The 15107-nt window shown below is 35.8% G+C and overlaps 1 protein-coding gene across 1 annotated transcript in view; it reads right to left on the bottom strand.

Moving 5' to 3' along the window:
- Positions 1 to 15107, bottom strand: part of KDM5A (lysine demethylase 5A) — a 133932-nt gene that overhangs the window by 74804 nt on the left and 44021 nt on the right. The window contains exon 11 of the mRNA XM_037064822.1: positions 8791 to 8972. Coding sequence (XP_036920717.1) covers positions 8791 to 8972 — 182 coding nt within the window. The remainder of the gene's footprint in view (positions 1 to 8790; positions 8973 to 15107) is intronic.

Genomic DNA, 15107 nt, shown 5'->3' with positions numbered 1-15107 from the left:
ATGATCAAAGTAAAAGTCAATGCTCTCTAGAATATCTTTAAATAATTTCACCGAGCTCAATACAATACAAAAAAACAATAAGCTAAGGCCGGAAATTGTTGAGACCTTGAATAGAGTTATCTCTAAATCTTAACGACCAAAAACTTGGCATTAATGTACTACACTTTAGTGCATTAGAGTTCATTTATAATGCCAAGGTGTACTCCTAGGAAATGGATTTATTTACTCATTTTTTATATAATACCTCAATTTCTTAATCCTAATCCAATTCTAGAAATTACTGTGATGATGGAAATGTTCTTCTAATATAGGAGCTGCAAGCCAGGGAGCTGTTTAAATGTTTTTGATATTCTGAAAAAACTACCCAGAGGATCAGCAGATGTGGACATGTCGTTTATTCTTTACATTACAGGGGAGTGCACCAATGGCAGTGGACTGGTAGAGAGACTGCACCCTGCGTCCAGCCTTGGTGTTACTCATAGGGTTAGGGAGGGAGTAGCACGTGAAAATTCTACTTTTGTGATAAACACGGGAGTCTTAAGACACGTGGGCTTTGAGGGGGCTGAGACATCCAGATATAGACTGTTTTTGTCATTCCTTAAGGCTACCAAACCTGTTCTCTGAGGTCATAGAGGTGCCATGTCCTGAGTTGTCCCATGTTCTATTACAACATTGTTTTTTACTTCACAACTTTTGCGTTAGTTTTTCCAGACAGGCAGACCCTGGCTGGTGAGAATGTTGGCATATTGTATTTATACACCATAAATATAGTATAAGCTACATATACCCCAAGAGGAAGAAAAAAAGGCCAAGGAGGAAATGACTTTTGTCTTATTGAACAACACAACCTCCAGGATTTCAACAGAGAAACCAGGTCCCTGTCTATGTAGGATATGGAAGGGTTTTTGTTTTTGTTTTGGGGGGGTCTTGTTTTGTTTAATTTGTCTGAATAAGGGAAACAAGAGAATGGGACTTAAGACTGGAAAAGAAGCTGTCAGCTGATTTTTCCAAAGTAGGGATAGGCTGGAATTCCCAAAGTATTATTATTTTGATATGAAATTGTGGAATTTAATTTGATTATTTAGTTTTGGTAATAAGTCTATTTAGTTAATCCATTGAGCGATGTAGATGGGCTTTTAAAGTGAGGCCTATACTGTGTAAACAAGTAATCAGGTATGAAAACAGAAAGAACACAAAGGTTAATGAATATAGTAAATTACAAACTAGTTTCTGAGTTTATAAGTGTCAGATGGGAAGACTTCCAAATGAGAGGCTTTTGCTGAAATTAAATTAAGTAGTGACAATTTGATACAGATTATCTTTACCTCTAGTTTATGTTTCTGGAAAGAAAACTAGAAAAATTCAGGACCCAGTCTAATTTACAGAGGAGAAATAAAATTTTATAAATGATTTATTTTTAATGAGTCTTATTTTTATAATTGTGTATAATAGATTTTGTTGAAACATAATTTTTAATTATTTTAGTTAAAGAATCAAATTAGGGTCAATTTATTTCCTGTATTAAGTCCAATTTTAATTTTGCCTAATTATTTGTATAAACATAATAGAAACAGTAATGGATTATACAAGTAGTTTAAAATTTTTTGGTTGGAATGTTATACAAAGTTGTCATCAGACTTTGTCTGCAATATTTATAGATATGGGTCAGCTTTTCAAGTTTTTGAGGTTAGCAAAATGTTTTGATGGTTTTTGGTTTTTAATTTCCCACAAAAGTAACTTTTTTAACCTGGAAAGACTGTCATGATTCTTTTGAAAAGCAAGGTACCAGACCATTTTTCTAAGGGGTCTTCACTAGTTTTCAAAGTTAGTCTTAATTTTAAAATTTCTTTGGTGCCACTCAGAGCCCAGGCATTTTTTTGATCATGACATTCCAGACAAAGACTTGGTTAATGAAACCATAACTGAAAACTGGCTTATGTGTCCTACTACAAAGACATCAGATTTTGATCGGATTTATGTAAATAAATGTCACCTTGGCTGATATGGCTCAGTGGATTGAGTGCCAGCCTGCAAACCAAAGGGTCACCAGTTCAATTCCCAGCCAGGGTACACACTTGGGTTGCAGGCCGGGTCTCCGGTAGGGGGTATGTAAGAGGCAACCGCACATTGATGTTTCCCTCTCTTTCTCCCTCCCTTCCCCTCTCTCTAAAAGTAAATAAATAGTCTTAAAAAAACACTGTCATGAAAAGAATATTTAAGAGTTTCTAAATTTCAGAGGATTAGGGATGAAAAAAATATATAAATGTTTTAATATTGTTTATGAAACTATAATTTATCAAGTTGTTTTAGGAAAATAGAGTTTTCTCAAGTCTAAAGAAAAAGATTAAAAATTAGTAATATTTTAAACAAAAAGTTATGTCACAATTATTTTTAAGTTATTATGTCCTGTAATTAATTTTTGTCTATGCTGATTATTTGCAAGCATGTCTATAAATTCAGTTATTTCACAGTTTTAGCAATTTTTATTCAGTTTAAAGGTATGATTTGAAAATCCATTTTCAGACATACAAAATTCAAAACAAGTCAGAGTCCTCTCCATGCACTCCTCCAAAGACATAATATATTCTTGTAAATGTATTATAGTAAAACAATAATAAGACTGTTTATAAATGCAAATCTTAAAAATGATTTATTAGAGATTTGATAATGTAATTGACAGGACTTCTTGTCAAGATGAAGGCATAGGTAGACACACTTTGCCTCCTCCTGAAACCACAGAAAGAATTACAAACAGATCTCAAAACAAGTAACATCCACAACCATCAGAAAACTGAACTGTATGGGCCGTGGCTGGTGTAGCTCAGTGGATTGAGCATGGGCCTGCAAACCAAAGAGTTGCTGGTTCGATTCCCAGTCTAGGGCACATGCCTGGGTTGCGGTCCTGGTCCCCAGGAGGGGGCCTGTGAGAGGCAACCATACACTGATGTTTCTCTCCCTGTCTTTATCCTCCCCTTCCCCTCTCTCTAAAAATAAATAAATAAAATGTTAAAAAAAAAAAGAAAAGAAAAGAAAACTAACCTGTATGGAAGTCTAACAACCAAAGGCTTAAAGAAGCTACATTCATCCAGACGGGTAGGAGGGGTGGAGTTGTGGGAACAGGGCAGACAGGTGGCACAGAGAGGTAGCCAGTGGAAGAGCCAGTCCCACATTCACTTGTGGTGGATAAAAATCAGGAGTGGTAACTGGGGAGCAAATGATCCCAGCCCCAGACCACACCATGCAGTCCAGGGTTCCAGCACTGGGAAGAAAAACTCCAATTACCTCTGGCTTAAAAACCAGTAGGGGCTGAGGCAACAGAAGAAACTGCTGCATTTTCACAGCTTAAAGAGCATGCATGGGCTTAGAACATAGGCAACATATGTTCTAAGAACATATGCTTAGAACATATGTCCTTCCAGGGCAACAGCTGGAAGGGTGCCTATCACCTACAGAAGGTGGAGCCGGGTGACAGGAAGCAGGGCGAGTGGCCTTCCAGCAGGCCTCCAGAAGGCAGGCACTGCAATTGTCCTCTCTCCGAGACTTCCCCCCGGCCCCACACACAGAGCCACAAATTGGTGAAGTTGGTTGTCCTGCCCTGGCAATTATCTAAGGTTCTACTCTGCACAATTTATAGGTGCCTTTTCTACATAGGCTACACTACTAAAACAGAAAATAAAAGCAGCTCTTCCTAAACACAGAAACTAACACAGGGAGGTTGCCAAATTGAGGAGGCAAAGAAATATGGCCCAAATGAAAGAAGACATCAAAACCCCAGAAAAAGAACTAAATGAAATAGAGATAGCCAACCTATCAGAAGCAGAGTTCGAAACAACGGCAATCAGGATGCTCAGAGAACCCACTGAGTAAGGCCACAAAATAAAGGAAGAAATGAAGAATACACTAAGTGAAATAAAGAAAAACATACAGGGAACCAACAAGTGAAGGGAAAGAAGTTGGGATCAAATCAATGATTTGAAACATAAGGAAGAAATAAACATTCAACCAGAACAGAAAGAAGAAACAAAAATTCAAAAAATCGAGGATAAACTTAGAAACCTCTGGGACAACTTCAAATGCACCAACATCAGAATTGTAGGGGTTGCAGAAAGAGAAGAGGAAGAGCAAGAAATTGAAAACTTATTTGAAAAAAATAATTAATGAAAACTTCCTTAATTTGGTGAAGGAAACAGACATATAAGTCCAGGAAGCACAAGTCCCAAAGAAGCTGAACCCAAAGAAGACCACACCAAGACACATCATAAATAATATGCCACAAGTTAAAAATAAAGAGAGAATCTTAAAAGCAGCATTAAAAAAGCAGAACTTAGTGACTTACAAAGGTGTTCCCATAAGACTGTCAGCTGATTTCTGATAAGAAACCTTCCAGGCAAGAAGGGGCTGGAAAGAAGTATTCCAAGTCATGAAAAGCAAGGACCTATATCCAAGATGACTCCATCCAGCAAAGCTATCATTTAGAATGGAAGAGCAGATAAAGTGCTTCCCAGATAAGGTCAAGTTAAAGGAATTCATCATTACCAAGCCCTTATTATATGAAATGTTAAAGGGACTTATTTTTTAAAAAGATCAAAACTATGAACATTAAAATACAACAAACTCACAACTACCAACTGAACCTAAAAAACAAACTAAGCAAACAAGCAGAAGAACAGAATCATAGATATGGAGATTATTTGGAGGGTTATCAGCAGGAAGAAGGAAGGGAGAAAAGGGAGGACAAGGTGCAGTGATTAAGAAGTACAAATTGGTAGGTACAAAATAGACAGGGGGATATTAAAAATATTACAGGAAATGAAGAAGCCAAAGAAATTAAATGCATTATCCATGGACATGAACTAAGCTGGCAGCGTGCTGGAAGGAAGCGGGGTACCAGACAGAAAGGAGTAAAGGGGGGAAAACTGGGACAACCTTAACAGTGTAATCATGAAATATACTGAAATAAAATAAAGTTTTAGCTTTCTTTTTGAATAACTTTTAAATATTAAAGCCACATCCTAGAAATAATGTGACAAAGGAATTTGTTTTTCTGTATATTTTAAGATAAAAAGTAGAATATAAATTAAAGTATGTTAGAATTTATCATTTCTAGAATATTTGTTTTAATAAAATGTATATGTAAATGGAATATATTTATGTTTTATGTACTTTATTAAATAGGCCTGATTAGTTAAAAAACCTTTATTTAATAAAAGAGGGAGAATAATTACTAAGGTATTCCAGGGGACCAATGGAACAATTTAGTCATTTCTCAATTAGAAAGAATTTTAAAATTTGAATTTTGGAAATGGTGTCAATAAACTTAACCAAAAGAATATGTAACAAACTTTTTGTAAAGTAACACTTTTTTATGGCAATCATATTAAAAGACTTAAAATAGGTTTTTATATCAAATAATTTATCCAGAGCACAGGATTTTGTTGAATTTATGCTTATTATTTTAGCCCAATAGAATATTATACCCTATTTATGACATTTGGAGGCAGAAAACATATTACATTTAATAGATGATGTCTGTCCAGAAAAACACCAGCCATTATTAATATAACAAGAATGGTTTGAGCTACCCTGATTAACCAGGCAGCCAAAGTGAGTGGACTGGAATGCCCACATGTGAACAATAACAATTTCACAGTACTAGTTAGTGGGGACCATAGACACCACTGAGTGAGCATGTACACTGTGTGGCTATCACATTCAAAATGAGCAAGTAGAGCAACAAATCTGCATCAAATTTTGTGTTAAGTTTGAACATTTCTCCACAGAAACTATCCAGATGATTCAGAAGGCCATAGTTATGGGCAACTGGTAACTGACAGATTCATCAAAACACATCTGTTCACACATCTTGAGTTTTTAGTGAAACATCGTTTCACCCAGGTGAAACATAGTTTTTTAGTGAAACATCAAATCACCCAGGTGACTCAGCCCCCTACGGCCTGGATTTGGTATCCCTGAAACTTCTGGTTTTTCCCAAAACTAAAATCACCTTTGAAAGACCATCAATGAGATTCAGCAAAACACAATGGAGCAGCTGACAGTGAATTGGAGAACTGTGTGAGGTCCCAAGGCACCTACCTTGAAGCAGACTAAGGCATCATTTTCCTATGTACAATGTTTCTCTTGTGTCTTTTTTCAATAAATGTCTCTATTTTTTCATATTACATGGCTAGATACCTCTGGACCTCACATACAGAAATATATATTACATAAAGACCACACATATGAAGACTGAACACATAAAGACTATATACACATTGTGAATTACTAATTTTTGTGGAGAAAGTACACAATTTTTTTACTTTGTTTATATAATTTTTCCGTAACTTTTTACACCCTCTTTGTTTGCCTCTTTTAAGTTATTAAAAATTAAAACATTGTAAATTTATTTTTAAAAACCTAGTGTATATTATATTTATAATAAAAATATTTTATTATAAAAATTATGTACTTTTAAAACTTAATTACAACTTAATTTTTAGTGACAACTAAAAGTAGTTACTATTCTTTAAGACTGACAAATTCAGGAATATATTTTATAATTTTCAGAAAATTTTTTTATTCACAAGTACATTTATACTTTTATTTTTGGCGATTACTACATTCCTTTAGTGTGCTCAAAAGTAAGTTGTTTTATTACTTAGTGTTCTCTACAAATTTTACAAAAGCTGAAGAAGAGGCAGGGGAGAGATCAGTCTTGGGCTTATTCCTAGGACTACAGCTCCTGAGCTTCCAGAAAGAGAATTTACAGTGTTTAAAAGACTCATTTTTCTCTCTCAGCTTTATTGTCTGAGAGGGGAGTTCTATGGCCTTCTGAATCATCTGGATAGTCTCTGTGGAGAAATGTTCAAACTTAACACAAAATTTGATGCAGATTTGTTGCTCTACTTGCTCATTTTGAATGTGACAGCCACACAGTGTACATGCTCAGTCAGTGGTGTCTATGGTCCCCACTGACTAGTACTATGAAATCATTATTGTTCTCATGTGAACAATCGTTATTGTTCACATGAGATTATTTCCATGTTTAACATCAACTTAAATTGTCTGAGTAAAATTTGTATGATGTCACAACATGATAGACTGTATACAAGAGATTTTATGCCATTTACCAGAACTTTGGCGAAACAATCAAGGTTGTGACCACACCGTTTCTTTCAGAACAGAAACAAGAACAATATTTAAAGCAAAGGCAAAGCATCAAGGAGAGACTGAGACTAGCCTTAGAATTTTATTTCCTCCTTTTTCTTTTCAAGTTAAGCCCACCCTCTAAGCACCATACTTTCCCTTCAGCCTCCAGCTGCTTGGTAATGCACTGGCACAGTATATGCAGTAGGGGTCAACCCACTGCTACTAATGTGGTGCATGTTTTTTCTTTTCCCAGTGGCAGCATTCTGCCTTTAAAAGTTCTACACAACCTGTGAGAGTGTTTGGGTGTCCCTCCAATAATGAGGGTCCCAGCAATCAAACAGGCTTGTCACCTCATACCACATTGAACCACTGAACCACCCTGGGATTCTCCTCAGTGAGCTCTCCATGGACGACCTCTGGATTACTCCTGGCAACGTCTCCAGGATTCCCCCTGGTAACCTCCACTAATCAGCATATTGGCACTCTCAGTCAACTCAACAGGTGTACTTTCTGGAATAGCAAGTTCATGACGCCAACTGTAACACAGACGTTCTTAGCCAGGAAGCTGTTTAAAAGTGTTTTGTCGTATTACCGACCCCCCTAAAAAAAACCCACCAGAGGACCAGGTGTTGTGGACATATTGTTTATTGTTTACATTATAGGACAGTACAACAATGGTGGGGGATTGGTGTGGGAGACTGGACCCCACCTTCAGCCTCTGAGTTACTTATAGCATTAGGGATGGCGTAGTGTGTGGAAATTCTATACTTTGCTGATAAACACAGGAGTCTTTGGACACACAGGCCTTGAGAGAGCTATGATATCCAAATATGGACTGTTTTTTTCCATTTCTTATGGTTGATGGCTAGGCAGCCACCTGTTCTCTAAGGTCATGGAGGGGCCATGCCCTGAGTTACTCTACATTTCTATCTGTTCTGGCCAATCCAGGAGTCCCTAGTTACATGTGACTATAAGCACTTGAAATGTTGTTAGTACTACTGAGGAAGTAAATTTTTAATTTTCCTTAATCTTAACTAATTTAAATAGCCACATGTGCCTAGAGGATTATCACAATACACAGTAAGTGATCAGGCAGAGAATGAAAATCACTAGTTTTCCCCTGCATAGTGTGATCTGAGTAACAGTTTCCAAACTAGGGGAAAAATATCTTTTAGTTAGGATCATAATAATGGCCAATGAACTAGGCAAGCTGTGGGTGAGATACAAATAAATTCAGCAAAACAATTTACCAATAATGAATATACATGTAACTTACTATTTTTAGAAAAAATGTTATCTAAAAGGTACAATTATTTGAAAATTTTAAATACAGAAAGTTTAGTCAGATCTTAAACAGAAGGTTTAAAGTATATAAACTTTAAACATCCTTCCTGGCATATCAAAAGATATGCCAAAGTATTATCATTTTATCTAAAACTCTAAGCTCTTGGCATGCACACTTTAAAAGGTAAGGTGTCTGACATAGTGTATCCTTACATCATTACACTTCTCTCCTTAATATATTATCCTACTTCTGGATAGGAAACACTTTTAAATTCAGCTCTTCCTAATATATCACCTAATATTATTAAACTTTTAAAAATGTTGCTATATTTGTATGCTGTTAACAAAGATTGTACATACCAGTGCAAGTAATTGATGGAATAACTCCAGTGATCTTCAATGTGCCAGCAAAAAGAAGAGAAACACATTCCCACATAGAGCCATGGCACTTTCATACCAGATATGTCTACATTAATATGTGCAAGAACAGACTGCTCTAGGACAGGCATGTTATTCAAGTTCCAACCAGAAAGTGCATATTCCTATAAAGAAAAAAAATGTGAATGAGAGATCAGAAATGACCAGTGCCCAAAAGAAATCTCAAGGGAATCTTCAAAAAAAGAAGTAAAAATTTTACATTCATAGTAAGCTACTGCATAGAATCTGTGCTGTTTTCTACACCTAAATATTTAATCCTATCTTTTTATTTAGGTAGTATTTATATTTCCTGTTAATTATTTCAGGTATCTCTGGTTTATTCTGAAGAATATGAACAAGGCTTTTTACTATTCCCCCTAGCTTACCAGTAAAATAGTGTGACACTCATTTTAATAGGTTGCTATTATAGTTTTGTTTTATCCCCAGTAGCATAACTTCCAAAAATGTCTATCACCATACTTTTAGAATGGTGCCATATAATGAGGACATAGTTTGTGGCAACACTAAAGACTGAGATGATGCAGAAAAGTCGACATGACCAACCCCCTCATTACAAACTCATCTAGAAATATTACATAAATTATGATAATAAAACATTTGTTTCATAGATGGACTCAAAAGAGAAAATGATTCCCAGTTTCCTGAAACAAAGAAAGGAAGCAAAGCCAGAATGAAAGCAGTTGTCTGAATTTTCATATAGGTCTCTAACTTAAATATAAGCACTGGACACTGAATACGAAACACCCACCCCTAAAGCTGTACGAGATAGACTTAAAAGTTCTTACCCTTGTAAAGAGCATTTCTCAAAATGGGGTCTAGAAAGCCCAAGACTATTTCAGGGGATCTGCAAAGTCAAACTATTTTCTTAATAATACTAAGATGTTATTTGCCTTTTTCACTATCATTCTTGCCGAAGTGTAGTGTGAGATTTCCAAAGGATGTGTGATATGTGACATCAGAAAGACTGAATATATGAAACATAAAAGAATCCAACTGCCTGCCAGTGGAAGGTTGATAACTGTTGAACCTGGATGACAGGTACTGGGGGAGGAAGGTAAGTATATTATACATTTATTTTTATACACTTGAGACTTTCCATAATACAGGGTTTAAAAATAAAACACTCAGCATAAGAGGGTTTGACACAATGACAAAGCTGAAGAGAGAATCTGTGAAACAGACATATTTGAGGATATCATCCATAATGCATAACGGAAATGAAAACTATCAAAGTATACTGAAGCATCATAGAGGACAGCCCTGGCTGAGTGGCTTGGTTGGAGAGTCATCCCACACACCAAGAAAGGTTGCAGGTTATATCCCCTGTGTGGGCATGTACTGGAGGCAACCGATTGATGTCTCTCTCCCCACACCCTGCTCTGCTCTCTCTTAAAAATAAAATTATCCTTGAGTGAGGGCCTAAAAAAAAGAGTCACTGAGGAGAAAATAAAGCTCAACATAGTTTTAACTAGGAATTCCAATAAAAAATAATAAAGAGATATGATTCTTAGCTTCCAAAGGCTTTAAAATGAAGAAGCTTTCAAAAAAATACTACTCAATACATTTTTTAGTTGCTTAGGTGGTTGGCTGAAAAAATAATGAATCTAGTTGAAGACCTAAGACCTATATACAAAAGTTCCAAGACAAGGCAATATGTATTAAACTACAAATAGAGACAAAACAGTAAATTCTTTAGTTCTTTTGAGGACAGCAAAATAGTAGTCATCATGGGTTGGGATGGTAAAGAAAAGTTTGTGGAAAATGAAGAAGCTGAGTGGAGCTTGAAAGGAGAGGTAAGATCTGAAAGTAAATGACAGAATACAGTGGTCTAGCTGATGAAGGGGCAGAGTAGAATAATCATACTCAGTAAAACAGGAATTAAGCCCAGAAAAAAAGATTGGATCTTTAATACTTTAAAGTTTCAAACTAAAAAGCTTGAATTTAATCTTACCTTCAAAAGGGAAAACAAATGCATCTTAAATATTTTAAACTTTTGATTATGGAAATTTCAATATAAACAAAAGTTGACAGATTTAGATAATGAACTCCCAAAAACCTACCAATCTTAAAATTTTAAGTGAAATAAAACCATGAGAAAGACTGCAGAGAGAAGCACTAAGCAAAAAAAACAATTAATATGGAGGCCTAGGACTGCTATCCCTCAAAGGCCTGCCTAAAGTTTGGCCCTTGGCTGGCATTTGGAAACTTACATGATACAGAGTTCCTCACAGTGATCGAGTGGCTCACAGGGCCTAGACTGTACAATGTGGTTTATGTGCACTTGTTTTCCTTCCAGGAATCTGAAATCTTGGTATATATGTTGAGCAGAGGGTGTCTATGTCGCTAGCTCTCAAAAACCTTGAGCACCGTCTCTAATGAGCTTCCTGGTAGGCAACACTTCATTCATTGTCAGTTTGATACTGAAATAACTGAAGTGCATCCTCTGTGACTCCATTAGGAGAGAACTCTCGAAAGCTTACAGCTGGTTTACCCTAGACTTTGAACTCACATCTTCTCCTTTTGCTGATTTCCTTTGTACCTGTTCACTGTAATAAACCACAGCCATGAGTTCCCCTAGAAAATCCCCAAACCTGGAGATGGTCATGGGGACTCCCAATGCAAGTAGTTATTATGGAAGACCATAACAGTAGTTATTATGGCAACCATCCCAACAAGATGTGGTAAGACCAAGACAAGGAAGGTAGTAGTGGGGGCAAAAAGAGGTTAATCCTACAGAAAATAACGAAAAATGAATTGACAGGATTCAGTCAATGATTTAATACAGAACAAGGATAAGAAAAAAACAATGTTCCCAAGGTTTCAAGTTGTATGCTATCTGTAGTCTTCAGAAACCCTGTTTGTAGAACACACCGTACTCATAAGACAAATACACCAACTTTGAAAGTACTTTTCCACTATGCTGTGATACCAGAAATGCATGCTATCAGATATCAAAAGACTAACCCATAAAATGAATGTATTTTTCTTGCGAAAAACTAGTGGTTATCTATATTCTAACAGAATCACAGGACAGTAACAAATTGACATAAAATATAAAAAGTCTGAAGATTTTATACACATTTTCTAATTAGTCCTTACAATCCTTTTGTGATAAATGGGTTCTCTCCAACCTTCATCATAAAAACAGAAATGAGTTAAACATCATTGCTGAGAAAATAAACAGCAAATCCACAATCCAGTCTAGGAAAAAAAAGTTGTATCACCTATCTCCTCATACTATGGGTGGTATCTTTAAAACCCAGCATTACTACACATTACTACACATTCTTATGGTACAGAAGTAGAAATAGATAAATGTACATTCATACAAAACTCAAACATGAAGAAGAGTTAATATTTACATTATTAGTATTAGTTATTTGGGGTTGACATTAAGAATAATCTTTAAAACCTGTGGCCTTATCTCTGAGGTTAGAAGATGTAAATATCTATTTAAGAAAAACTTAAAACTTCAAAACATAAAAAATTTTCAGAAAAAGTCAAGACCTATAAAACAAAGTCTCTATCCAATAATTGTTAATTGCCTACCATTTGCTAATAGCAGGGTATGAAGAAACTCAGACTGACTCAATTCTTTATACTTATATATATATACCAGGTTTAATTACATAAATTTAACACCTGTACATTCCAACACTAAAGCCTGTATAAAAAACATCTATATATAGCCTATGTTCTCCATCCACTGTAAGTATACTTTTTCTCTCTTAGTAAAACCTAATGTCTATTCTCAAATCAATATTATCCTAACCTGATTATCCTAACCTGTGTGTTCTACGATCACAGGAAGAAAATAAGTATATATATACTGCTAAAATAATGAGAAAGCCAAAAGATACAACTTTTGATCACAAAGAAAAATAAATAAATAAAAACTTCATTCAGCACATATTAAGTGCTCAGATATTTCTGAATACATGGCAAGCATAACAAAAGATGAGATGGTACCATCAATAAACGGGTAAGTAATGCTATAAAGAATTAAGATGGACTAGATAAAGCATGATGGGACTCAAAAAATAGATAAGCCGTGTACAGAACCATGTTAAGTACTATACTCCCAGTTCTTTTTTAAAAGGAATATGTAACTTTGTATATGTAATATATAACTACTTGAAGAAAGACACAATATATTTGATAGAATACACTAGAAGATAAAATAGAATCTGCCTCTGTCAAATTGTAAATTTGGGTAGGAGGAAAACTTTTCATTGTAAAGGACTTCCAGCAATGGCAATGTGAAAAGGTTGGGCAATTCCTCTCCATAGAAAACAAAAATAAATTTGGACAAAATTATCAAAACCACTATATCATGGCACTAGAAACTCATCAAAGGCATAAAACAATTAAATTGAGAAACATTTATTCTTGAAAAGCTAAAAGGCTAAATAAATAAAGACACTGCCAGATAAGCAAAGACTGAAAGAATTCATTACTAGCAGACCAGCATTACAAATACAAGCAGTCCTCCAGAACAAAGGAAAATGACCCGAAATGGTAACTTTGATCCATAGGAATGAATGAAGAGAACCAAAAGTGGTAAGTATGTGAGTAAATATGCTTTTTAAAAGTATTTTTCCCTCTTACTTTAAAAGAAAATAAAGGTGGTTTAAAGCAATAATTAGTCCTAACCAGTGTGTGTCTCAGTTGACTGAATAAATCTGCAAAGCGAAAGGCTGCCAAATCAACTCCCAGTCAAGACACATGCCTGGGTTATGGGTTCAGTCCTCAGTTGGGGTGCATGCAAGAGGCAACAACAATGTTTCTCTCCCTTCCTTTCCCTCTCTAAAAATAAATAATTTCATTTTGTAAGAAAAGCAATAATTATATTGCTGTTATGTTTATACACTATGTAGATAAAATGTACAATGAACAAAAGAGAGGAGGAAATGAAGAGACACTATTTAAAAGTTGCTGTATTTCCTAGACTTAGGTCAATATTAATGTGAAGCAAAAATAAGTTAAAAATGTTATTATATGAAATGTTAAAGGGACTTATGTAAAAAAAAGATGAAAAATATGAACAGTGAAAGGACAGCAAACTCACAGTTATTAACAACCACACCTAAAACAAAAGCAAACCAAGAGGACACCTAGATCAGGAGCAGAACCATAGAAATGAATAACACATGGACGGTTAGCAACAGGGGAGTGGGAGAAGGGGGGAGAAGGTACAGAAAATAGCATAGACAATAGGTAGAAAACAGGGGGGAAGGCAAGAATAGTAGGGGAAATATAGAATCTAAAGAACTTGAGACACATGGTCATAAACTAAAGGTGGGGAATGGTGAGGGGGTGTGCAGGGTGGAGGGGAATGAAGGGGGGAATAAAACAACTGTAATGGTATAATCAATAAAATGTATTTTTAAAATGTACAGTATCAAATAAAGCTGTTCAAAGAGAAAAAAGCTGCTATTACAATTCTCATAATCACCAATTAACTCAATAATATATAGCCAAAATACATACCCAAAAATACCCCAAAGGAATTAAAATGATATTACAACAAAGTATCTGCTTAACATTGAAAGAAAAGCCATAAAAGAGAAACAGGAAAGACAAGAGACATAAAAAATGGCAAGATGGCAGACATAAATCAACCGTATCAGTAACTACATTAAATGTAAGTGGACAAAACACTCCTATCAAAAGGCAATGTCAGATTACACTTAAAAAGCAAGATCTAATCCACATGCTGCCTACAACAGACACTTCAGATTCCAAGATACAAGCAGCTTCAAAGCAAAAGATTGGAGACTTCCAGCCAAGATGGAGACATAAGTATACACACTGTGCCCCCTCACACAACCAAAATAAAAACAACAATTTAGAAACAAAATAACAACCAGAACTGACAGAAAAGTGAACTATATGGAAGTGTGACAACCAAAGAGATAAAATAGACAAATTCATCCAGACCAGTAAGCAGGGTGGAGTCGGGTGGCTGAGCAGAGATGGGTCGTGGCACAAAAAGCTGTGGTACCAGGCGCGAAAAGCACCGCCGGCATGCAGGCAGTCCCACGTTCTCACAGAGATAAACCAGGCAAAATTGAGGAGTGAGACAGACCGCACAACCTAGGGTTCTAGTGCCAGGAAATAAAGCCTGGAAACACATGTGGGGGTTGATGCACACGGAGAGAATCCCAGCCTCACAGGAAAGTGGATTGGAAAGACCCACAGGGTCCTAGAACATACACAAGTCCACACACCTGGGAACC

This window comes from Sturnira hondurensis, unplaced genomic scaffold (assembly GCF_014824575.4).
Source record: "Sturnira hondurensis isolate 20B ecotype Veracruz unplaced genomic scaffold, ASM1482457v3 Scaffold0015509, whole genome shotgun sequence".
NCBI classification, from domain to species: domain Eukaryota; kingdom Metazoa; phylum Chordata; class Mammalia; order Chiroptera; family Phyllostomidae; genus Sturnira; species Sturnira hondurensis.
Note: the sequence above shows the minus strand (reverse complement) of the source record. Positions and strands in the feature narration are given on the sequence as shown.